General features: G+C 43.6%; 1 protein-coding gene across 44 annotated transcripts in view; it reads left to right on the forward strand.

Annotated features, from left to right (window-relative positions):
- Window positions 1-26827, forward strand: part of MAP4K4 (mitogen-activated protein kinase kinase kinase kinase 4) — a 182838-nt gene that overhangs the window by 104046 nt on the left and 51965 nt on the right. For all 44 annotated transcript variants that reach the window (XM_062209974.1, XM_062209965.1, XM_062209975.1 and 41 more), the window contains 5 exons: window positions 13691-13816; window positions 15430-15540; window positions 19290-19380; window positions 22608-22738; window positions 26327-26381. In XM_062209974.1, the coding sequence (XP_062065958.1) occupies window positions 13691-13816; window positions 15430-15540; window positions 19290-19380; window positions 22608-22738; window positions 26327-26381 (514 nt within the window). The remainder of the gene's footprint in view (window positions 1-13690; window positions 13817-15429; window positions 15541-19289; window positions 19381-22607; window positions 22739-26326; window positions 26382-26827) is intronic.

Raw genomic sequence — 26827 nt, forward strand, 5'->3', positions numbered from 1 at the left:
GAGTCCTGTACTAGAAAAGAGGGTTGATTTCAGTGGGATTGAGCTAAGATTAGGGAGCCAGGAGTTGATAGGTTGAGTTTTCAGCTTCTGTCCACATCCCTAGTTTTCTGGGTGTGTGAATCTGTGAATGACTGTAAGTGATGTGGGGAGCTGGGCTGTATAACCCAAGGGCAGAAAAACTCTTCCGAAAGCCGTCCTGTGATAAACAAGCAGACCCTGTGGGAGCAGCCCCCTCTAAGGACTGTTCCACATCGCACACCACAGCATTGGTGCTGCAGATCACATACTCTGTCCCCTGGATTTTAACTCTACACACCAAGGCGGCATGACAGAACCAATATTATGGTTCCAATATCCTGCCCCAGAGTTGGAATTCGGTTTTGTTCACTTTTGACAAACTCAATGAACTTTGGGCATTATGTGTAGCTTGGTGTGTATCAGAAGTTTAAAATGATCTTCAGGATCATTACAGTTACTTAACTTCTGGTTGAAACCATGGTGGGATGAAAGAAATTTATCTTCTGGCTCCTCTCCCTAGTGCTCCTGGGCACTGATTCTTTCCAGCTCTGATGCAAGGTGCAAGTCCTGACCAAGCAGAAATCTGCCTGCCAGCATGATCTGTTATGTGTTGGTTCTCTGGGTATCCCTGGGACTCTGCAGCCTTGAACTGTGCAGTGAGCCCTTCTTGCAGCATAGGAACCTTGTTGAGTCCTTCGTGTCTAGAGGTTCTCAGGCTTTCCCTCTTGCTTCATGCAGTGGCAGTAGCAGCATGGCTCGAGAGGTCTGGAAGCAGTCAGTTCTCAAGGCTAGCATTGCCTGCTTGCCTTTGGAGGTGTTCTGGCTTAGGTCTGTAGGTCTAGCACTCACTAGTTGTTACATTCTGAGGCTTTTATTGAGGTATAACATACATACAGAAAAGTGCACAAATAAAAGCTCAAGAAGTCTCCAAAACTCAGACACATCCCTCCCGTGAACCTCAACCAGATCAAACAGTAGAATGTTGCCAGCACCTGGGAGCACCCTGGGACTGCCTTGCAGCCACTCCTCCTCACAGGTGTACCCCTCTCCCACCTCTAATACCGTGGCTTGTTTTTGCCTTGATGAAGTGGGAACCGTATGGCATGCTTTGTGACCGGCTTCTTTCTCTGAGTGTGGGATTTGCGAAGTGCACCCGTGCATTCAGGGGTGGTTTGTTCATTCTCACTGCTGATTCTCGGGTGTCCCATTAGTCTCCAGGTGAGTCCATCTCTGCTGTTGATGCAGAACTGGTCACACAGCCTGGCACTGCCTTGCGTGTAGGAGGTGCTGAGTTAAACTGATGTGGGAATAGAAGGGTGTTTGCCTAATGTAGGAACATCTTTTCTGATTTGTTTTTCATTGGCTTAACTCTGAGTCCAAATCCAAAGTAAGTAGTGTTGCTGACTTTTGCTGACTTGGAATGAAGTATCACTTGAGAGCTTCTTCAGCACTCCCTGCCAGCCTGGTTGGCTCCCAGAGCTTTCCCGGTCCTTCAGGTCCCAGGAGAGAGTTCCTGGTCACGTGCCTCTTAGCAGAGGCCTCATTGCTGCTCTTCCCTCCTCGTGAGGCCAGTTGGCTTTCCTGCTGACCCTGCTGCTCCTGCAGCGTGTCTTCCCATCTCTCTTGGTGTGGTGCAGGTTTAGGGCAGAATAAAGATAGGGAGCTAGAGCCAAACAAAATTCCAAACAAGCCTGTGCTCTTGCTACCCCCAACTCTCCAACCTGCATTGCTCCCCAACGCACACTGGAGATCCTCAAGTGAGAAATCTCTTATTTAGGTTCTACTTATTCTTGTGTTTGATGACAAGGATTTTTTAAAAAACAAAGCCTTGCCGTGTATGGTCATACCTAAGAGAGCAGCAATGACAGTGGTAACTGGTTGGCTAAATGTTTAGTTACTTGGTATTTCATGATGCTGAATCATGTTCCTGGAGACCCCTGTATGATGGTTTCTTTTGTGAGCTTTGGCACTTTGGTTTTTTAAAGATTTATTTATTTGAAAGACAGAACTAGGAAGAGAGAGAGAGCTAGAGAGAGAGAAAGAGAAAGAGAGACCTTCCATCCACTGGTTCACTACCCAGATGGCCGCAACGGCTGGAGCTGTGCTGATCCGAAGCCAGGGGCTCCTCCCACCCCCGGGTCCTCCACATTGGCCCCAGAGGCCCCAGGACCCGGGCCATCCTCCACTGCTTTCCCAGGCCACAGCAGAGAGCCAGAAGTGGAGCAGCTGGGACTCAAACCCAGGCCCACATGGGATGCCGGCACCTCAGGCGGCGGCCTCACCTACAATGCCACAGGCCACTGTGCTGGCCCCAATTTACTTAAATCTTAGTTAAGGTGGTTCAGCCCTGGTCTTTTCTTATGTTCAGCATCTGTTAGTTCATTTGTGAGGAAGGAAGACAACTGGCCATCTAGCCTGTCTCTGAGCTGACCTGTGACATCATGTCACAGCATGGACACAGCTGTGGAATTTCCGTGTGCTTGGAAGCCCCAGTACCAACACCTCTAAAAATGTAGTTCTTTTATCTTGCAATTATATGAAATTTACTTGCTACATTAATAGAACAATGCCAAATATACACTTGTCTGACATGGAAGACATGGGTGACCCAAAAATCCAATATGATTTTCCATGTAAACCTGGCCTTCAGTGGATTAAGAAGGATCATCTTCTTCCTGACTGTGTACCCATGTCACTTAATTCATACTGTATGCTACCATGGTTATGCTAATTTTATTTACTGCAAGTTAAAGAAATGACTGCTTGGGAACAGTAGTTAGTAAAAACAGCTTTGGCTGAACTGAATCTCACAAGGGACTCAAGTCTGAGATGTGTTTTTCAGCAGCTCCTGGGTGGTGGTTAAGGGATACTTAGAGATCTCATAGCACTGCTGTGGGGTTTTTCTTTAAATAGGTAATTAATGTGTATGTATTAATTTAGTTGTATTTATGTAATCAAAACATTTATACTGTCTATTGTAAACCTATAATTAGTTTGTACATATAACTAACATAGAAAGTTAACTTCATTAGCTCTCTTACATTGGACTTTCTGGATTTGTCTTGTTTTCTTGGAGAAAGCTCAAAATACCATTTAAAAGTACAAAGAACTCAGGATTTGTTACTTCTATCTCTAAGATTTTAGAATTTTTTTTGAAGATTTATTTTATTTATTTGAAAGACATAGATAACAGAGAGAGGTGTAGACAGGTCTTCCATCTGATGGTTCACTCCCCAAATGGCCGCAACGGCCGAAGCTGCGCTGATCCAAAGCCAAGAGCCAGGAGCTTCCTCTGGATCTCCCATGTGGGTGCAGGGGCCCAAGGACCTGGGCCATCATCTACTGCTTTCCCAGGCCATAGCAGAGAGCTGGATAAGAAGAGGAGCAGCCGGGACTTGAACCAGCGCCCATATGGGATGCTGGCGCTGCAGGCCAGGGCTTTAACCCACTGCACCACAGCTTACTGTGGACTCTTAAAACTTGTTCTTTTGGAGGTTTTCCTTTTAAAGTTTGTAGTTTTAGATAACTTAAGTTTTAACTCATTCTTTCCCTATTCTGCATGTGTTTTTAGTTAGGAAAACTGATAAAACTAGTTAGTTCTGCAAATAGAAGTTACTGCACTATAGTGTACAGGTTTTAGCACAGGGCTTTCCACAGCTGTAAGTGTACCTGAGTGTGTAAACAGTCACACACACGAGAGCACTCCTGCACACTGCTAAGAGGTCAGAACCAGTTAGGAAAAGAGGGCCTTTAAAAAAATTTCCTTTTATTTATTTGGAAAAGAGAGCCTTTTCTTGATTTCTTGTGTAGATTTGCTTTGTTTTATTGATAGCTTAGTCTAGGCTTGAGAATGTCAAAATAATCTTGCTTTCCCGCTTTTTGGTTTTCTTGCTTTGGTTCTGTATGCTGTGTTGGTTCTGGATTTTTTTTTTTTTTTTTTTTTTTTTTAAACGTGGGTTCTTCCCAGGTTTCTTCATTCTTCCTGGTAAGTTCCATGCAGGCACTAGCTGTGTATCCTCTGTTCCTTGTGCCTCGGGCCTGTCCATCTGCACTGTGGGCCCATCGTGTATCTTTTACCAGTCCTGACCCTGCTCTCTCAGTGCAGTGCCCTGTACCCAGCTTGCGATGAAGCAGGCCCCCCGTACATCCATGCATACTGAAGGCATTTGTACCAACAGATGGAGTTGTGCATGAGTCTCTTGTCAAGACTGTCAAGGAAAGTGTCAGCACAGCTTCTTAGCCTTCAGTGTTGGGGTTAATGGCAGATGATACGTTTGGCAGTTTGTATTGGTAGTTGAAGGTGGGGGAGATGGGCAGATTCCAGCATGATCATATAGCCTTTGTACTTAACGAACTTGAGTTGGTGAATGACTTTACTGGAGACATTTATTTGAGCATGTAATGAACTGCCTTAAATTTAGGTTTCTTTAAATCACTTAATATTCTTGAAGGAAGAAAGGCTATTTGAAGACTTACTTGATATGGTTTTCCTGATGTTGATAAGTGCACATTCCGTTTTGCACAGAAATCTACCTACTTCCCCTACCAGCCCTTATTACTTTGAAGATTGGTGTGTTATAGTTTGTTTCTTTTTTCTTTCTGACAGCTCTGTTCTTTTGCTTCCCACTTCGAAGGTTCCAGTTTTAAATCAGTTGCCTTTCCTTGGTTAGCCTGAGAGCCACTAGACTGACACCACGCGTACTCGTACCATGTGTTTTGCTTCATAGTCATTCGGAGTGTGGGGAGATGCTGATCATGAGAATGGGAGGACTGTGTTGTTCTTTAGGGAGTGGTGGTGTTTGTTGGCAGAGAGCATCTGCAGTGGTGAGAGCCTGCCTTTTACATCTCTCTCCAAGCCACTCCTGCAGCTTCCAGGCCACCTCCACCAGAGGAAGGAGAAATGGGTTAAGGAACACAGCCTCAAGTTAATGACCTGCTCTTAGAACATAATGACTGACTTCTTACAGTTTTGTGAAACGTGTGCAGGAGACTGCCTTAAAGTTCTGTATAAAATGACTAATAGCAAACAAGTGTGCTGATTGCTTATCTTTCTCATGAACTACATCCTTGCTTTAAGTAATTGGTGTACAGCTTGCACACAGTCCTGGGGGGGAGTGGCAGGAGGCTATAATAAAGCAAAAACAAGTTAAAGATAGTGTAACACCAACTTCAAGATTTATGGAAATTTGAGTTTTATGAAAATATTTAAATTGGATTATGTTAATCAATCTGTTATTCATTTGTGTTGTAAAATTAGAGATTTATTTTCTGGAAAGCACTTTCTATTTCTATGCAGTAAAATTCACATTTTAAGTAATAATACTGTATATCTTAGACTCACATTCAAAAGAAAACATTTTCTGACAAAATACAAATAGTGCTCAATATCTAAGCATATCTCAGGGAGAAAATACTAAATAGAGAGCGGTAGTGTTTTAGGGCCCATTTGCTGGAAATGTTCCTTAATGCTTTGGGGTACAGTTGTGGCCTGTAGAATCCATGCCCTCATAGGCTGGTCAAGTGGGGGAGTTTCTCTGTTAGGACTTTGAAGCTTCTGATTCTGTATTCTTCCCTTCAGATGGCTTGATATGTTTCTAAGAAATAGAGAAAGTTTGGAGGAAGAGACATTTTAAATATTATTGCCAAATACATGCGTGTTCCTGCGCTTTGTTGCCTAAGATCCCTTAAATGAAGGAAGTCTCATCAGGAATTAGAATATCTCAATTCTGTTTTTCTATGTAAATCTGTGTGGAACCTAATCACTATCTTCTCAAGTCTATGGAAAATATGTTTGAATCCTTAGAACTGTGAGAGTGGTTCTTCACACCTGGTATTTCCCATGAGGATTTTTGAGGCTTCAGGCAAATGAAATTCGATTCAGAGGTTGCTCAATTATATTTGAATGGAAATGCCATTTCAGAAGAAAGATAAATTGTCCACAATGAGACAGAATTATTTGAAAGTAAGAAAATGGCAGTGTACACACATTTATTTTCTTGTTATAATTGACACACTTTAGCAAATTGCTTCTCACAGCAGGGGTGGGGGGCAGGGGAGTGGGGAGGCAGCGGAGCCAAGCAGAAAGCAGAGGTGCTGCTGGTTTGGTGTAACCATGAAACTGGAAAGACGGCTTTCCAGGGAAGGATGTGCGCGTCTTCTCTAGGTGTTCGTTGTTCAGTCTCTTCTGTTTTCACTCACCTGTTGTGGTGTATTGTATCATGAGACATATCAGAGTAATATATAAGCAGGAGTTGGGGTGACTTAAGATAGAAATGGAGGAGACATGAAAGTGAGGGAAAGATTAAAAGTATGATACTAAAAAATCTTTGCTTGACCTGAAGTAGCCTTAAGGTTAAAATTTTGAAAATCACTGAGCTGTGTAAATACTGGTATATTGCCCATGAACCTGGCTCTCCCCTGCCCCAGAAATCAGTACCTCTCCAACCATGGTGTATAGAGTAGTACTTGCTTCATTTTGGCAATGCGAATAACTTGTTTATAGGAATTGAAATCAAACAAAAATTATTTTAATTTTATCAAAAAGCAGTATAATTTCATATATTAATTTTTTCCTGCATCTATTTTTTAAAGATTTATTTTATTTATTTGAAAGAGTTACAGAGAGAGGTAGAGACAGAGAAAGAGGTTTTCTATCTGTTGGTTCACTCCCCAGATGGCCGCAACAGCTGGAGCTGCACTGATCTGAAGTCAGGAGCCAGGAGCAGCTTCTTGGGTACAGGGGGCCCAAGGACTTAGGCCATCTTCTGCTTTCCCAGGCCATAGCAGAGAGCTGGATCGGAAGAGGAGCAGCCAGGACTCGAAACGGCGTCCATATGGGATGCCGGCACTTCAGGCCAGGGCTTTAACCTACTGCGCCACAGCGCCAGCCCCTCCTGCATCTGTGTTAAAATGACTTTAAAATATTCTTTGAGTGGAGGAAATAGAATGTTTACTCTGCGATTCTAGTTGAGGGGTTAGAACCCTGGTAAATCTAAATTGTTGCATTCTAGAACCTGCATGTGCTACATTCTAATTTAATGCTGTTCCATGGATTCCTTTGAAGACTAGGTCTTTCCCTTGACCTCAGATGGTTTCCTCATAGGCTGTGTTGCTAGTGCTCACTGAATCCTCCCTCACGTGAGGGATCTCCAGGGCTTGCTCCCTATCTGCAGCTCTGTGCTCTCTGCTGTTCTGTTGTGCACTTACAGTCACTGTGGTTGCCCCAGGCCCCTCAGCTCTGTCTCTTCTAGACACTCCATTTGGGTTTCCTCTGCCTTTGCAGCAACCAAGACTCTCTTCTCAAGACACCAGATTGGAGCAATTAGAGGGCTTCCACCTGAGCTTCATTCTGTCGGGGATTAGTGTCCTTCGTATTACCTGGTGTTTTAAGTTCCTTCATATGTACGTCTGGTTTTAATTGCTCAGGTGGGAGTGTAAATCATCTTGGCCAGCAGCCGGAGTTCCCCATGTTCTCATTTACTGAAGATCTTTTCTGAACCTGGCACTTGTTTGACTCCATGTCCGACATATAAATAGATACTCTGCTGCATGTGAGTGGACAGATGGATCCCATACAAAATGCACAAGCGTTGCTTACCAAGCTTTGTCAGAGCTGAGCCCCTTGTTGCTATTTCTTTCTTGGACCTGTTTTTAGTGTCTTCAGCAATACTCTAGTCTGCACTCTTTTCTTGCTTGAATCGGGAAGCTTTATGGAGTTTGCCACTGGTTTAAGGAAGGGTCTAACTGAATGGAGGCAGGTCAGGAAAATGAAGACAGCATCACAAGCGCTCCACTTAATTCTCCCTGTGCTCCAGGAACACTGGAAAGACTCAGTTTTTAGAAGTTGTGGGCCTGGATTGGCACATCACAGCAGACAGGAAGAAGAGACCATGAGGCCAAGGCAGGAGCAGCTGTGTGGCCTCACTGTACCAAAATGGAACACCCCAAGGAAGTGGATTGGCAGTTGACCTTAGGGCAGCAAAGAGGGGAAGGGCCCTCTAGCCAGTGACAAAAGAGGTAGAACATGGGAGGAATTACCAAAAGCTCATTTTTAGTTCTTATGGGGGCAGGCTTCTTTTTCTCAAACTCTTAATATTGTTTTATCCAAAATGGCAAAGTGATACACAACAAGTGTGGAAAATTAGGAAATTTAAGAGGAAAATATAATCCAGAGGTTATCTTTGGTAGTATTTTTTTCTTCCCCTCCCTCCTTTTTTTCACTCATGTGCATTCATTAAAGCATACATGTGGTTATCTGAACAGACACGTATTGTGTATGGAAAAAACTTGATGTCTAGAATATACTGTTCTGTTATGTACTGAACATTTTGGGTTGCTGATCTTTTCTGGCCCAAGACTGTGGGAGATGATTTGCTTTTGGTCACATTGAGAATGACTTGGTAGTTCCGTTTCTCATCGCCATCAGGATCCGGGTGTCAGGACCTGGTTTAAGTTGCCTCAGCAGCAAATCCTCCTGATGGTGGTGGTGGTGCTGGTGTGTGTGTGTGGCTGGCTGTGGGTCTGGGGCTGTGTGTGGGACTCCCTAATGGAGGAGGAAATAGGAGGGATTCCAAAATCACGTACTGATGGGAATTGTTTCAAGTTAGAGTTGTCTTTAAATGAAACTTGTACCCAGGTATTTTGCTCTCTGGTGGGGTTTGGCATGATTTCTGACATGAAACTTTGGAAAGATCTGATGGTTTCATAAAGAAAATAGTAATCTGTCTTATGATTTTAATGTTTGAGTAGGCTCCCACGTTCGGTGTTTGTCGTGCTGTGCTTTTTGGTGGGGATTATCAGAGAGCTGTGTGTTGGCCTCCCTGTAGTTCTGGGTGTCATTCATGGGCACAGTTTCCCTGGGTTGTTCACGTGTGAGTGATGCTGAGGGAATGGGATGAGTTGTGTTCCCTGTCCTGCATCATACATAGCCTGAAGGCCCTTGCCTGCATCCGGGTGAGCAGAGGCTTTGTGTAATTTGTCATGTATTTGTGGATACCAGCTGAGTGATACAGTCTCACTGACACATTCAGCAAGCGGCAAGCTCTGTAAAAGACACCGGAGATCTAGAGATCTGTGTGAGAACTTGGTTGGGCATAGCAGAAGTTCTGTACTGTGCCTTTAAACAGAAGCTAGCTATGCAGGTTAAAGGTTGCAGGGCCAGAACCCTTGGGCTTTGGAATCCCAAAAGAAGCTCACTGAGTACAGAGCTAGAGAGAGCATGCCTTTTAGTGTGAATTGTCTTTAGAACAGTGTTTTTTCCGTGTCTGAATTTGCATTTTAGGTAGGACTTTTTGGGGTATGTTTTCTGTTGGGGGTTTATTGTGTAACTGACTGATCTTGGGGTTTGCCAGGTAAAAGACAATCTATTCTCATTTTTTTAACCAGCTCACTCTCATGTAAAGAAGGATTGAGAAGGGAAACTTGGAAACTTGTTTAAAAGATAGATATATCCATTCTAAATACATATTCACTTGTACATTTTGGTGCAGAAATTTGGCCAAGATATTTGTAAACTCTATGAGCTCATAGAGGTAAGAGTGGACAGTGGACTGCTCAGCCATCATTGAGTAGATGTTTAGGTCCATAAAGAGGGGACACCAGCAGGGGGGAAGATGATCAATTAGCTCAGAATACTGCCCAGGCCTCTTGGGTTCCAGGTGCCCTTTTCTGATGTTTGTCTCTCCTCACGTAGTTACTGTGCATCATTGGGATGAGAGAGCATTTATAACAAGTTTAAACAGCATTTTCAGTGGGCATTAAAAACAAACAACAAAGCACTGATGAGATGCACGCCTGTGTGCCCACATGGTGGAGTGCAGGGCTCGTCATGTGACTCATTTACACACTCATTGCTGCTTGTGATGGTCAGCTCCGCGCAGATGTTCTCCCCTCCCCCGCCCTCTGGCAGCCGAGGATGCGACTAAAACTCACTGAGACAAAGCCCTTTTCTATGGGAGTTTGCTCCCCCTGGTTGGAGTCCAGAATGCTAATTGGCATCAGCTGCATTAAATCACCAATTACAGGGTAGCAGCTGCCTCACTATTGGAGAAAACCAGGAGGGAGCCTTCCCTTTCAAGTTATCCTTCTTAGTACTTTTGTCGTCTGTAGGATTGTGGTTTCCTAAAGAAGGGCATGAAGGGCACGTTAGTTTGGATTGGGCTTGGACGCATGAGGTATATAAACTTCCTCCAGGTAGTTCTGCCAGTTCCACTTTCTTCTCACAAGTGGGCTTGTTCTTGTATTTAAGTTCCTGTTCTAGCTGGCTTCACATCTGTTTTCTGCTGTATATCCTCAGCCCAAATGATGTGTTTGTTTTAGATGGTGGCAGCGATGTTGGTAGTATGTGTACGCGTATTTAAGTGTTGGAATGAAACCCCAGACTTGTTTTTAAACAATGACCAAAGGCAGATTGGAACTCAGAAGTTGATTCATTATTACTCTAAAGACAACATGAAGTATTGTGTAATAAGCATCAGTCATAATTAGGATTCCAGTTACAGTTGGCTCAAAGCCATTGGCAGATTCTGTATTTCTAATGCTTTTTCTCCAAGGTGGGCACCCATAATTAGATATTTAATGACATTTAGTGGTGTTAAATGCCCTGTTATTGTATAAGATGTGTGGTAGTGATCTATTTTAAAATCATGAAAACAAACTTTATATAAAGTTCATCCTAAAATTTGAGAGGTTTCCTCTAAATATTTTTTTCTTTTTTTCTCTAAGATTTACTTGAAAATCAGAGTTACAGAGAGAGGAGAGGCAGAGAGAAAGGGAGAGAGGTCTTCCATCTGCTAGTTCACTGCCCAGTTGGCCACAGTTGCCGGAGCTGCACTGATCTGAAGCCAGGAGCCAGGAGCTTCTTCTGGGTCTCCCATGAGGGTGCAAGGACCCAAGGACTTGGGCCATCTTCTACTGCTTTCCCAGGCCATAGCAGAGAGCTGGATTGGAAGTGGAGCAGCTGGAACTTGAACCAGTGGCCATATGGGATGCTGGCACTGGAGGTGGCAGCTTTTCCCACTATGCCACAACATTGGCCTCATCAGTATTTCTTATAGTTTAGTTTCATATGCTTTTAGGATTTATCTAAGACCTGTAAAATACTCTGATCACTGTATTTCTGTATGTTTGGGCATTTCAGTCATATTAGAAAAGCTGTCGCCAGATTTGATTATGTCTAAAGGTGCTTGTATACTTCACTGATTATAAATGCAGCACAGTTTTGAAGATACTACAATGGATGTCTTAAGGTTGATGCTGGTCACAGTTTCATTCCATAAAATAATGTAATATCTCTATCCAGGAGCATTGTCTAATCAGAGAAATACAGTGTGCCACGGCAGTCTACCAACAGTGTTTAAGAACTTTAAAATGTGTGCTTGATTTTCCACTCACTAGATTGTGAAAATATCAAGTGTTTATGGAAGGTCTTAACTCTTATTACAGAGTGGTAAACAAATTAGATGCCAGAAAACATAGGTTTGTTTTGAAACTAAAAGGAAAGACTAACACATCAAAACTAGTCCCAACTTGTCTGAGCCAGGAACTCAGGCCAGGTCTGCCACGTGTGGCAAGTGTTAGGAGGTGACCCTTGGCAAGGCTTAATCTAAGTTTTTATCTCCATCATAAGAAGGAATTCAAAGAAGAGATAGATAAGAGTGAACAGATATAAGACTGATTTAAAGCAAAAGTACACTCAGAGGGATGATTGTGGGCAGGTTCTGCAGAGAATGCAGTGCAAACAAGGTTCAGGCCATCCTTCTACATGATCTGGAGGCATAGGAAATGGTGTCTGGAGTGGGGCTTAACTAAAGATTCAAAGAGTTTGTGGTGGAGACTGAGTATCACCCATTTCCTTGCCATTTGGGGGAAATCTCAGAAGTCACAGGGTTGGGTGCATGATGAGAGTGATGGCCATTTATTATACTGACATTAAGATGACCTAAAGATCACCAGGTGGACACAGCCTACGGCCATATAGAATATTTTCAGCTGACACTGGTTCTAAGTTGCAATATCGTAGAGCATGTGGTCTTCTGCTACATGGGAGGGGGATTTGGGCAGTGCACAGAATGGGGATTTGAGGCAGTGTGTGGAGAGGGGATTGGGTGGTGCGAAGAAGCGAATGGTTGTGGGCAGCACAGGCTAGGCTGTTATGTGGGCTGGCCCAGGCTATCAGACCTCAACTCCTTGCTAGTGCCACCTCCCTGCTTATATCAGCAGAGACCTAACTACGGGCGCTATTATTGCCACCTCCCATGGTCTGCATTAGCAGGAAGCTGGAGTTGGAAGCCAGGCACTCCAGTGTGGGACATAGACATCTTCACTGACTTCTTACCTGCCAGGCCAAACACACACTCCTGAAATTTCTGTTCTAAAAAGACGATCTTTTCCCATTTGGCGTTGTCATTAATTTCTAATTTATGTTGCAGCTTTTGCCTTTTTTTGCGGTTATAATATTTGCAAACTGAACTTCCTTTAGGTCTGTAAACCATTGAGGCTAGTTGTGTAGTTGTTAGGCTACAACAGTGGCCTTTTCAGAGGTGTGCGTGTGCATGTGCATGTGTTCTCTCCTGGCCGTAACACACACTGTGCTCATCAGAAACCCGGAGTTGCCCTGGAGAGGGGAGAACAGCAGTTATAAGTGGAAAGAGGGTGTCACTGTAGAAAAGTAGGGAAGTTCCTTAAACAGTATGTCATTGTAGGATCTAGAGAGCACATCCTGAGGTCTTTCTTAAAGCTCTTACACTCTGTTTTCCTAACCAAACCTGGTTTTCTCTTTTCCTGTATATTCTCGTTTCTCATTTTAATTCTGCCTCCCCCTCACTCTCATGCAAACCTTCCTTAATCTGATGCAGACAGTTTGTCATGGGTGAACAACAAGGAACGGAATGCACACCTGGGATGGTACAGTTTCTTTCCTGGGCCTGTGTGAGGGAATGGCAGAGACCGCAGCCTTTTGAGCCTCTGTCATTCAGTAGAGCAACTTCTTTGTTTTCTAAACCTGTGTTGCCATCTGTTTACTCACCCATCTTCTCACACAAGCCCTGCCTCTGTTCCTCTGCTTATCATGCTTTAATAAATAAAGCAAGAGGCCAGGGGAACAGCCTGCCGAGTGAGGTGTTGTTTCTGGGGCCAGCTGAACCTCTTGCTGGCTTGGCATAGTCTCACTAAGCACACCACTGGGGGGCCACACTATTGGCCTGTACTCACATATTCAGTACAGGCCTGCAGCCTTGCAAACTTTTGGGGCCAGGTGATTTGTATTAAAAAATGTTTTCTAGAAAGGAAATAGCCTTTCCAAGTAATTAGTTGAAATACTATTAGTTCCTCTTTTTTGGCCCCAGTTGAGCAAATCGATAAGCAAATTGAAACCATGAGGCCACATTTTGGGTGGAAGAACGGGGCTGGCCCTGTGCCCACTGCTCTTCCCTGCTGCTTCTCACGTTCCTCTTCACTCTCACACTTCACGTCGTTCCTGCCATAGGTTATAGTCACGTTGCCAAGGTCGTGGCCTCTTAGGTCTCCACTTGGCACAAGGATAAAGTGAATGTGTACCCTCCACCCTTCCCCTTCTGGAGGGATGGGGCTTGTGTTTTTAGCTTATTGGGTATATGTGGCAAAAGTAAAATGATGCATGTCATTCAAACGTCATGGCTTTTCTTTTTTTTGTAAGGATGAAGAGGAAGAAATCAAACTGGAGATAAATATGCTGAAGAAATACTCTCATCATAGAAATATTGCAACATACTACGGTGCTTTCATTAAAAAGAGCCCTCCAGGACACGATGACCAACTCTGGGTAGGTGAATGTTTCCTGAGGATTTTGTTAACATTCTTCTTTGACTGTGTGGTAAGGATACTAAGGACTTTCTTTTTTTAATTTTTAAATTTTTTATTTTTTTATTTTTGACAGGCAGAGTGGACAGTGAGAGAGAGACAGAGAGAAAGGTCTTCCTTTGCCGTTGGTTCACCCTCCAATGGCCGCCGCGGTAGGCGCGCTGCGGCCGGCGCACCGCGCTGATCCGATGGCAGGAGCCAGGTGCTTCTCCTGGTCTCCCATGGGGTGCAGGGCCCAAGTACTTGGGCCATCCTCCACTGCACTCCCTGGCCACAGCAGAGAGCTGGCCTGGAAGAGGGGCAACCGGGACAGGATCGGTGCCCCGACCGGGACTAGAACCCGGTGTGCCGGCGCCGCAAGGTGGAGGATTAGCCTAGTGAGCCGCGGCGCCGGCCTGATACTAAGGACTTTCTAGGGGGTAGGAGCAAAAACACAGAAAGGGCTGTAGCTGGGAAATTCTGTAGGCTTCCTTAGCCTGTTTATTTTGCCAGTTGATTTCACATTACATGGCGAAAGGCTAACTTTGTGTTTCAGGAATAAAATAGCACTTTTGAGAAGCAATCTGACCAAGTAACAAGGATATTAGGAGCTTTACAGCAATACTATAGAAACTTTATTTATGGGAACCAGTTACTATGAAAGCCCAGTAAAATTACATGTTTCTTTACCACCAAAAAACTGAGCAGCAGATCTGATGAAAATAAATGTCAGCATCTTTAATAATATTAATTTTCATAGTTGATTAACAACAGTAAATTCCAGGAAATGTTCTGGGATTGAAGTATTCAACATGTCATTGAACACATATATGTTCAAGGTGATGAAGTAGTATCAGTTCTGTGGTTATCACATTAGTTATGTTAAAGCCATTCCACTTATAAAACAGCAAAAGAGGTTAGTACTTCATCTAATTTTTTTAAAAGGCCGTTCTATAAAATGTAATTTCTTATAAAACTTAAAAAGTAGAAGGAAAAAAATTACTGTCATTTCCATTGCCCAAATCTAGGTGTGGTTAAAATTTTAGGATAGTTCAACTCAGGACATTTTCTAGGGACTTAAAAATATAGTTGTTATCAAACATTTATAAATATTGCAGTTTTGAAAAAATATATAACTGCTTAAAATTGCATTTCTCTTTTGTATTACCAGTTAATATACTGCTCAATTTAGTTAATATGAATAGTTTGAGAATCCTAGGTTGCGAAAAATAGGACGTTTGAGGCAGAATGAGAGCAAACGTTAGGGAGTGTTTGACTCAGAGTTAGACAGATGTGCCATGGTGAAGAACTGAATTGTTCCGCCATGCTTGCGTGCTTTGGGGAGAGAAGGGCCCTTGAGAGCTGCTGTGCTGGCCCTTTGCAGATTGTCAGGCACTCTCAGGGCCCAGGAGCAGAACACACAGAGGGGACACTGGGCAGCGAAATGAGCTCTCAGCAATTGGATGCCTCCACCAGAGTGATCTCACGCACAGGTCTGCAGGAAAGGGGTCGGGGGCTCGACTGGGTTTCCTGACTTCTCTCAGTGCACTGGAATCTGGGACATGATAGTCACAGTGTGTCTTGTCTGCTCCTTAGCTTGTTATGGAGTTCTGTGGGGCTGGGTCCATCACAGACCTCGTGAAGAACACCAAAGGGAACACGCTCAAAGAAGACTGGATCGCGTACATCTCCAGAGAGATCCTGAGGGTAAGGAGAGCGCAGCATGTGGGCTGCAGGGTCCCAGTGCTGCTCCTGGGTGTCCATCTCATTCTCCCAGACTCAGGAAATCCTTTGCACTAGGGACACTCATGCAGATTATTCTATTTTTGACGATCAAAGGCTCTGTATAGCTAACTAGCTTTGGTAGTTTCAACTACATCATGTTTTGACTCTGCTAAGTATCTGAAGAAGGTAGACTTATGCTACAGCTGGCCCTCCGTGAACTGAAAATATTTTTTAAAAATTGCACCTGTCCTGAACATGTACTAACTTTTGTTCTTGTCATTATTCCCTTAACAATAGAGTAGAACACCTCTATTCATGGTATTTACACGGCATTAAGTAGTAGAAGCAATCTAGAGATGATTTAAAGTATAGGAGGATTGTGTAGGCACTGCACAAGGATCAGACTATTTTATAGAAGAGACTTGAGCATCTGCAGATTCTGATATTCTCATAGTGTCCTGGAACCAACCCTTTGTGAATACCAAGAGGGAACCATCCTTTGAGGACATAGCTAGTGGCAGCTTTTCTTTCCTTTGGCATTAGAAGGGAGCTAGAGTAGAGATGAGAGGAACAATCTCAAACTATTGTTTTTATAAGAATCCGGTGCATAAGCTTATAAATCAGTATTAATGGTGTTGGAAGCTGGTTTTCAAAGCCATCTCTGGGATTTGGACATTTGCTCTCAAAACCTGTTGCAATATTTATGAAGAAAAATTCAATGTTTATTGTCATTTACACTCAATTGGAAAGCTGGCTGATGATCTTAGAGTAAGTTTCTGAGCTGCTGTCTGAGCAGCTTGTAAATGATTTGTTTCAGGAGTGAAGCAGTCCCAACAGTGCAGGCAGGGGCTTTGGGGTTTCATTGGAAAGGTGCATGTGAGTCACCAGCTGGATCTGTTTCCTTCATTCAACCACCACAGTTTTTCTATTCACCCCTAAATTATATTCTTAAACTAGCTCAGTTGCCTGTCACATTTTAAAAACAAGGAAATCTTTTTTTTTTTAAAATAAGCTAAAAATAACTGAAATCCCAGTCTTAGCTGTCTTCTACTAATTAAAATAGCTGATAAGTAGTTATTTCATTTTTTATTCATCAGTAAATGAGTGTACTTTTAATGCTTAAGGTTCATAGAAGACTGCAGGTTAAACAACTGCCATCTAAAATTCCTAGAGGAACGTTTCATTTTGTTTAGATGCCTTGAAAGGAAGCTGTTCCTTCAAGAAGTCTGGTGGTGGGAGCACCATTGTTTTTTATAATCCCATGCAAACATTATTGAACTGTAAGTCTTTTGTGGTTGTTACAGGAAGCAGAACCTGAAGGTGGAAAACTAAGTGTATGGTCCCGTAATCTATATAATAGTTCGGTCACCGGGCAGATGTGTTTATTGTGTTAACAACTAAAACTCAGCATGGCAGGCAGCGTGGAGCCATGCTAGGAGGTTTGGCACAAGAGTTCTTCAGTCTTAGATTTGCACCCTGCCTCTGTTACTTAGCTACTGCACATCCTGGGTTATTCACCTTCCAGCTCCTGTTTCCCTCATCTGTGCAATTTAGATACCAAACCTATAAAATTACCATAGTTAGAATTCCATGAGTTTATTGTACACAGCTCATTTAATGTTAACTGTGGACATATATATAGCTAGTTTTCATAACTATCAATTGTTGTCAGTACTGTGTTATAAACACACATACTTAGACATGTCTTGTATTTAAATCCCTTTCTAGTGTAGGATTTCTCAAGCAGAGACTAGCTTTTAGCATAATGTCCTAGGTGTAAAATGTGTGTCAGCGCTCAAAGGTGACAAAGCCAGTTTTCATGTCTTTAATATAAGCCTTGTTTGCCGTTACGTGTAATGTGTATGCTTAACCGTTGTGCCACCGCTGAGCTCAGCAGCACTCTGCAGGCAGCGTGGCCTCGGTGGCCTGAGGCTTCTTGTCACTCTCAGCGTGGTGGTGAGTGCACATCTTTCTGAGATGCGGCAGAGCTTTGCCACTTCAGTGGGCCTCTGAAACCAGAGCTTCCTTCACCCACATTTCATCTAGAATGGGAGTTTTTCATGCAGCAAAAGCTCACATTAATTAAAATCAAGTAAACGCATCAGGGAGAGTTAGAGCATCATATGCCAGTGTCCATTTGTGGCAGGGGTTTCCAAGAGTGGGTTTTGTTAAAGGTAAAGCAGGACATTGAGGTAGAGAGCTAGCTCGCTCGCTCGCTCTCTCCCTCTCTCCCGCGTGCACACACACACACAAACCCAGGTACTTCATGAAGGAAAAATGCATTTATTATTGAAATTTATCATAGCTCAACATCATTGCAGACTTGCTAGAAACATTTTCAGCAGTTTTCGACACAGAAGTGTTCTTTAGCAGTAGGGGCAGGGAAATGAGTATTATTTCATACATTTATTGCTGGTAAGGAACAAGATGACATGGAGACCACACCTATTTGGGAAGATGTGGGTGCTTAGTTTTTTTTGCTAAATAAAGTATGAGAGGGATATTTGTGCAAGTTAGAGAACAAAAGTGAACTGAAGGAATAGAAGTATGAATTATCAAAGAGATTAGGGAAGTAACGTTTTTGTCTATCCTTTTGCTGTTCTGTGTTGTACTGTGTTGTGTTGTACTGTGTTGTGTTGTACTATTGTACTGTTCTGTGTTGTGCTGAAGAGGACTTTCTTCCTACCTAGAGCACTAAGCAACCATAGATGGTCAATACTCTGTGCACACACTGTGTTGTCAGAATGAACAGTGCTATCATGCAAGCTCTATTGTCACACAGGCAGACTAGTAAGTGAATGAAAAATTAGTGCTCTCGATTACTTGTATTTAACTCGTACCCTACAAAGTAATGATGCCAATAAAACCTCACAGAACAGTTAAGCGGGAGAATTGAGTAAACCCTTTCTTCTAATCTGCCCTATGTGAATTTGAGACATTTTAGAGTAAATGGGTTGTTTGCGTGTTGAGGCAGGCTGTAGATATGGCTTCTCTGAGGACAGAGCAAGGAAATGAGTTTTGAGAGTGATGCAGCGCTGTCTTTCAGACCATATTTGGATGCAGCGTGTGTTTTTGTTCTTCTTTTATGGCTCATAAGGGACATGCTCTTGGGCTTCATTCCAGCTTCAAGGTCATCAAAAAGTGCTGTACACCCAGGAAAGTTTGTTTCCTTAGGGAAAGAGATATATTTTATCGGAGCACAAATCTCTGGACAGCAGAAACTTTGTGTGTTTCGGTTGGAGGTGGGACTGATCTGCACTTAGCAGTCTGTCACTGAGCAGTGGGAAGATGAGCCAGAGTGTGAGGGCCAGATTTAAACCCCTCTGTAGCCTTCACCTTTCCTCTGGGATGTGTCTGACTCAGATATACCCACGGGCCACCCACTGAAAGATAGATGTTTAGCATGGGAAAGGAACTGCCCTGCACACAAATAGCACAAATTATAGCGGAGAAACTGCAGATGGTGATCTAAAGTATGACTTGAAGGCACAGCTAGGAAGTGGTGACGTTCCTCACGCTGAGAACCTGTCATCCCGTGGGAATGGCAGGGGGTGGGCGGGGAGTGTCTTTGTGTATGTGTAGTAGGACTGGAGATGCCTTCTTGGAAACTTATTAGGAGGAAATTTGAGGTTCTGAGTATGAGTTGGTGACAATTTGGGGGCCTTGTTATAAAAGGTGTGGTCCTGGCCATTTACGAAGAACTAAAATTGAGATCTGTCTTTCCTGTTCAGGGACTGGCACATCTTCATATTCATCACGTGATTCACCGGGACATCAAGGGCCAGAATGTTCTGCTGACCGAGAACGCTGAGGTGAAACTCGGTATGTGATGGATGTTGCAGCCTAACCTAATCCTTGTCCCTGTACAAGCCGGCAACACCCCCTGCCCTGTTTGACATTTAGCTCAAGGTTCAGCCTGCTGCCTGTGGTTTTTCTTTCTGTTCTGTTGATGCATGTGGGAACTGGGCTTATTCCTCAGCTTGGCTCCAACCTCCTTTTTCCCATGCTTCTCCTCTCTGCCCTGTTCTCTGCGCAGCAGCCAGACCGATATTTAAATCAGACCATGTCACTTTCTTGCTAAAAGAGCCTTCGTGACCTCCTATGTTACTCTGGGTAAAATCCACATGTCTTAATGTAAGTTTTGTGATGCCCCATAAAAATAATATGTAATCTGGTGCTTGCTGCTGTCTCATTTTGTGACCCTCTTCACTTCTCTATTTTTCCTTAGTCCCTGTCTTTGTTTCCTTTAATACCTAGGAATTTGCCTTGGGGCCTTTGCACATACTGTTCCTCCATTGGAAACGCTTGATTTCACTTGGGAAGTTGCACTTTCCTCCTTGACTTCAGGAGCATTTTCTGGCCCCCAAATCTGTCTTTGGCCACATTGCTTTTTTTTTTTTTTTGTAGTATTATACACAGTTTGTGATTGCATGATTATTTGTTTGCCTTTATTTCTGTCTTCTTTGGCAAAATATAAATTCTGGGGGTGCAATGACTTTGATTTTGTTCACTGTAAATTGTTTGAAAGGCAGAAAGAGATCTCCCACCCACTGGTTTACTTCCCGAATTTCTGCAGTAGCCAGCCTGGGCGCTGGTGACTTAATCCGAATCTTCCACGTGGGTGGCAGAGACCCAGGTACTTGAACCATCCCCCGCTGCCTCCCGGGGTGTGCGTTAGCAAGGAACTCTGTCAAAAGTAGAGCTGGGACTCAGAACAGGAGATTCTGATATGGGATACAGGCACTCCAGGTCTTAACCAGATACTTTTGGTTGGTGCACATGAGCTCTATACTTTTTTTTTTTTCCATCATTGAACTTTGCCAAATGGTTGAACGATGATACTTTTTTTTTAGATTTATTTATTATTGATTTATTTATTTTAAAATCAGAGTTACAGAGAGAGAGAGAGTGTGTGTGTATGTGAGAGAGAGAGAGAGAGAGAGAGTGCGCGCGCGCACTTCGCTCTGCTGGTTCACTCTCCAATTGGCCGCAATGGCTGGAGCTGTGCTGATCTGAAGCCAGGAGCCAGGAGCTTCCTCCAGGTCTCCCATGTGGGTGCAGGGGCCCAAGGGCTTGGGCTATCTTCTGCTGCTTTCCCAGGCCACAGAAGGGAGCTGGATCAGAAGTGGAGCATCTGGGTCTTGAACCGGCGCCCATATGGGATGCTGGCACTGCAGGCAGTGGCTTTATCCGCTGTGCCACAGCGCCGGCCCCCTCATGATACCTTTTTAAACTAACCATTTTACAAAGAAGATTTCTTTTTTAATACTGAGTCTGTGATGATATGATTTCAGATTGCTTGTTTTTTCACCAGTGTTGTGGGTTTCAGAGAGTACTTGTTTAATCAATTTTCCCTTATGGTGCCTGTAGCATGAAATCTTAATATTTCCAAAGTGTACCAAAGTGTAACCAATGAATAGAAATAGTGCGGGAAAGCATGTGATTGTGGATTCTCTGCTACCTCAAACATTCATAGAACTCCTTGCTCCCAAGCACCCAGCTCACAGCTTGACAACAGTAGCCACACGTTGGAGTCTGTCAGGCAGCAGGGCAGTGCGCAAACACCGCTGTGCTGTGGACACCGTCCCAGTGTCCTATTTATAGGACAGCTATTTTAGGACATTGATAGTGTGAAATAATAGTGCATTCCTAGAAATCAGGTGACAACCTAGTTCTAGAAAATACTTATGTCTTGCATATCAGTTTATGTGTATGATCTTTTTGCAGTTGAGTATTTGGTGAAAATAATTTTTGTAGTAAAGTTTTGCCATTTTCACAATAAACTTAAAATGCTCTCATCATTCACCTCTTGCTTTTCTCAAAAGACTAGAGCTCTAAAACCATAATATTTATTTTAGTGTTACCATAAGTGATACAGTGTGTGTTGCTCAATTTAGGTGTTTTTAGGTGTCCTGTATATGGGACAGAGACATAATGGGATAAACCGAATTAACATTCATTTTGCTTCTACTGAAGGCATCTTAGCACACAGAAATTCTTCATGTTTACCACGATCTAGTCCACCTTTCTTTCAAAAAGGTGTAGAAAGAAAACCTTCAGCATTGTTTTCTTGCATAGTGGCTATGTTTACTCATTTGTAAAAGGACAGTTTGCTCCGTTGGCAACTTCTCACAGAGCTGAGCTAGGAAGCACTGGCTCCTGGTGCCCCGCCTGTGATAGCCGTCCAGCAGTCACTTAGTAATGTGTTGCCATGCAGCTGGCTGTGGCCCGTGTGTCTGTGTCTCAGGAGCGGTGTTCAGTGAGTGAGCCTGCCCCTGGCCAGGGTGTTTCTTGCATGTATACAAAAGTTGAATCTTTGTCTCCTGTGAGTCATGTCAGTACTTTGTAGGCCCATGGCATGAACCCATCCCCCTTCACATTCTTCCGCATGGATCGACAGTATGCGTTTGTATAGTGATGATGTTGGCAGGTACTGATGGTCAGGTGTTCTGTCAGAGGCCAGCGGCTTCCTGCCAACCCTCCCTCCCATCCTGGAACTTCCCTCTAGACCATTGCCGTTACTACATTGGGTGGGATGTAGAAGCTGCTCTGGAAAATCGGTAGAAGCACCAGTGACTTGAAGATGTTTCGGTCCTTGTAGTCTTGCTTCTGTTTATTTAATGCAGTACTGAGCGGAAGTAAGCCTCTGTGGGCTTATCTTTGTATGGCTGTCAGTGCTGTTTGAGAGGCTAAGCAAGGGGCTCTCTGTCCATGCTCCTGAACTTGGAGCTTTCCGGAGCTTGATCTTGTTTGTGGCAGCAGTGTTCTCTGAAACAGGGAACAGTTACTCATTGAAAAGGTCCGCTGCTTTCCTGCTTTCCACTGTCCAGGAAGCTCGGTAGGCTGTCTGGTCCAGGCGTCCCAGCTGCTCCCAGTGTGATAGAGGACCTTTGCTTTGGATGTGTTGCCGTGCCTTGAAGAGCGCACGTTCCGGAAGCTCTGGCGTTTCAGTTTTCTATGAGGATGCCTCCTCCTAACGCTTAGTTGTGTATTTACTCCTTGTCTGTTGATCGCATTTCACTCTTCCTTCTTTTCTGTTCTTCTCGCAGTTGATTTTGGTGTGAGTGCTCAGCTGGACAGGACGGTTGGACGGAGGAATACCTTCATTGGCACCCCCTATTGGATGGCTCCCGAGGTCATTGCCTGTGACGAGAACCCAGATGCCACCTATGACTACAGGGTAAGAGGCACCTTCTTGCTGGGCCTTTGCTTGGTTGCTGATGGTCCTGAGGAGTGGGAGCTATGCTCACAAACTATACAGCCCTTATCCCTACCTGTGTTTTCAGTGAGGAAGACATGGGCACCCGGTTACATGGTGGGTGCTTATACTGCCTATGCTTTCCTCAGTCTGGTACACAGTGTTGTGCACCGACTTTTATATTGTGAGTAAATTACATTATTTCTGCCCATTTGCTATCCTTTTATTTCTTTTAAGAATTTATGAATCCCTTCATTTTATTTGATGAAGGGATGGAGGGAGGGAAAGAGAGAGAGAAATAGAAATGCAGACAGAGGCCTTCCATCTGCAGATTTACTCCCCAGATGTCCATAACAGGCTGGGCTGGGCCAGGCCAAACTCCATAATCTCCCATGTGAGTAACAAGTACTACTTGAGCCATCACCAGTTGCCTCCCAGGGTGCACATTAGTAGGAAGCTACAGTCAGAGTTGGAGCGGGGACTTTAACCTCACTCTCCAGGATGGAATGCAGCAACTCAAGTAAAACCTTAGATTTTCACCGCTGTGTCCAGTGCTTGACCCTGCTGTCCTTTCTCATGTGAAGAGCACAGTAGAATCAAATGTTCAGCCTTCTAAAAATATTGTTTACAAGTATAGCAGTAGCTTCATCTATGAAAGTTTGGAGCGCTCTTGCTAGAGAACTTACAACTCTGATTTGTTATGCAAATATTTTTAAATTACTAGAGTGACCTCTAGGGACGTGTATCATAATGCACTTTTTTGATCCAAGTCTGAGTTTGATATTCAGACTCAGATTGGCCAAGTTCACGAGAACTTAGGAAAAATCAACCAACTGACAGCATCGCTTGCTTTAAGCGAATAAGCCAGAGCAGTTAATGTATCTGTTAATGATATTCAGCCACAGCGGTTAATGTATCTGTTAATGATATTCACAATTCAGTCTGTGTCTTCAGTGATTTCAATGTTTATTACAGATACCTAGCTAATAAGGCTTAGTTTAAGCCTGTGTGGTGCAGAATAATTTTTTTATGTGCTAAAGTACTTTAGGATACATTATAGATTTTCCACTCTTTTTTTTTTTTTTTTTGACAGGCAGAGTGGATAGTGAGAGAGAGAGAGACAGAGAGAAAGGTCTTCCTTTTTGCCGTTGGTTCACCCTCCAATGGCCGCTGCATCTCGCTGATCTGAAGCCAAGGAGCCAGGTGCTTCTCCTGGTCTCCCATGCAGGTGCAGGGCCCAAGGACTTGGGCCATTCTCCACTGCCTTCCCGGGCCATAGCAGAGAGCTGGCCTGGAAGAGGGGCAACCGGGATAGAATTCGGTGCCCTGACCGGGACTAGAACCCGGTGTGCCGGTGCCGCAAGGTGGAGGATTAGCCTGTTAAGCCACGGCGCCGGCCGACTTTCCACTCTTTAATGTGCCATTGCAATCTGTAAAATTTGAAAACATTTTCTGACATATGTAAAATGTTATTGTCACTAAGAAAATAAATTACTTCCGGGGCCGTTGCTGTGACACAGAGGGTTGAGCCTCACCCTGCAGTGCTGGCATTCCATATGCACGCTGGTTCCAGTCCCGGCTGCTCCTCTTAACATCCGTCTCCCTGATAATGCACCTGGGAGAGCAGCAGAAGATGGCCCAAGACCCTGGGCCCTGCACCCACATGGGAGATCTGGAAGAGGCTCCTAGCCTTGGTTGTTGTGGCCATTTGGGAATTGAACCAGCTGATGCTCGATCTCTCTCTGTCTGTCTGTCTCTCTCTCTCTCTCTGCTTTTTAAATAAATAAATAAATCTTTTTTAAAAAAGGAAAATGAAGTACTATTATAACATCCATTAGATCAGCTAGGTGGTTTGTCCAAACCAGTATCCAATATGAGAAAACATAGTGAATTTGGTTGTTTGAACTCTCTCCCTCTTAAGATTTATTTATTTCAAAGGCAGAGTTTGGAGAGGCAGAGAAAGAGAAGTCTTCTATCCACTGGTTCATTCCCCAAGTGGCCACAACAGCTGGAGCTGGGCTAATCTGAAGCCAGGAGCCAGAAGCCTCCTCTGGGTCTCCCATGCTGGTACAGGAGCTCAATTACCTGGGCCATCTTCCACTGCTTTCCCAGGCCAGAAGCAGAAAGTTGGTTCAGAAGAGGAGCAGCCAGGACTTGAACCAACTCCAGTGTGGGATGCCGGCACTTCTGGTGGCAGCTTTATCTGCTATGCCATAGTGCAGTGCTATCTCTTTTTTTAAAAACAATTTATTCTGCTTATTTAGTTGAAAGGCAGAGAAAGAGATCTTTATCTGCTGATTTACTTCCCATATGCCCCAAAGAGCTGGTGGTAGTTGGCGAGGTCAGGAGCCTGGAATTCATTCTGGGTCTGCCACGTACTTGAGCCATCGCTTGCTGCTTCTCAGGGTTTGTGTTATCAGGAAGCTGGATCGGAAGTGGAGCTGGGACATGGGAGTCCAGTGTCTGGGGTACAGGCTTGCTAGCTGAGCAGCAGCCCAACCACTGTGCCAAACCCCTAGCCCATTGTTTCTTTCTACTGAATATCCCCATCCCTGCCTCCCCTTTGTATCCCTTTTTCCTCACAGAAGGGGCTTGCTAAAGAGGCTGGGCCTGTTGTAAAATGTTCTGCCCTCTAGATCTGTGTTTCCTGCCAACTGGAAAGGCTCATTTAGGATCAAGGAGAACCTTAGCAAGATCAGCTCCTGGGAGATGGGTATGCTTGGGGTTGCCTCACACCAGGGTTGTGCAGCAAGGCTTATCCTGCCACTGCCACTGCCAAGGGCAGCCTCTGTGTTAAGCTGGAGCCCAACCCATTTGTACTCCTGTGGGAAAGAGAACTCCATGAAGATACATTTTTATTTTCCAACTTATGTTATAGTGGTTTTTTTTTTTTTTTTTTTTTTTTAAGGAAATCCTTAAACTGAGCAATTTTAGGTAATTCCTTGGTTAGGATAGCATATAAGTGAAAGTATAAGTAGACAAAAGTGCCTACCCTCATGGAACTTACATTTGAATGGGGAAATTAATTCAAATTTGAGGGTTAACTTAGGGAAAACAAGAGGACAATTTACTTACAACTCACAGTTGTTTGGTTTGAAGGTGGAGTGCAGTTGCTTGGCAGCGTGGTTTAAATTAGTGATCCAAGATGGATTTTACAAACTCTGTTTTGGGCGTTTTATAAAGATTGCTTTCTGCTTAATTAAATTTGAGGTATTAATATAAAGATAAATATAATGTGGGGCAGGAATCTAAACCATTGCTTGGACAGAAATGAACAAACATACTGAACAGTATACATTTCCCTGGGCAGTTAGAGCGGGACCTTTATGAAGACCATTTTTAGCTTATCTCTAGAAATGAGAGGTTGTAATTAATAAACCAATTTTTCTTTGTTTTATCAATCATTCACTTGTAAGGTATCCTGAAAATGTGTTTGTGCTTTCAGTTTCCCAATGCACTTTCTTTTCAGTTTATTTGCCAAAGAAATCTTTTATATTGTTTGTGTAAAAGGCCAGCTGTGTAAGTTGGTGGCTTCACAGGTATCAGTAACATCCTGTTTTATTTTTGCAGAGTGACCTTTGGTCTTGTGGCATTACGGCCATTGAGATGGCAGAAGGTGCTCCCCGTAAGTAACTTTCCTTTTTAGCCCACTTGTTAAATGTAACTTAAACCAGTCCCAAGGCTTCAAAAGAACAACTACATGGATAAAGACAGTCCTGGTGGGGCCGCTAGATGCAGGAACTATAAATACAGTGATGTCGTAGATGTAAGAGGGATTCTTGGCAAGCACACTTCCTTTTGGAGACCCCTTGGAGGTCTATAGGCTGTATATTTTCTCTTCAGTTGGATTCACATATGTGTCTTGAAAATATGCTCACATCAGATAATAAGCAATAATTGTTCTTTTTACATTTTAGACTTAATATTGAAATTGATCCTAATGTATGAAATTTTAGTATCACTTAAGTTTTGACTTTACAAATGGAGGCATAAATTTTTTTGGTATTACCTCTGAAATGTTGTGACAGTGTTTGTGTCTTGTTTGGGTTAAATCAGTGAGAACTTCATACA

This window comes from Lepus europaeus, chromosome 13, assembly GCF_033115175.1.
Source record: "Lepus europaeus isolate LE1 chromosome 13, mLepTim1.pri, whole genome shotgun sequence".
In the NCBI taxonomy this organism is placed as follows: Eukaryota; Metazoa; Chordata; class Mammalia; order Lagomorpha; family Leporidae; genus Lepus; species Lepus europaeus.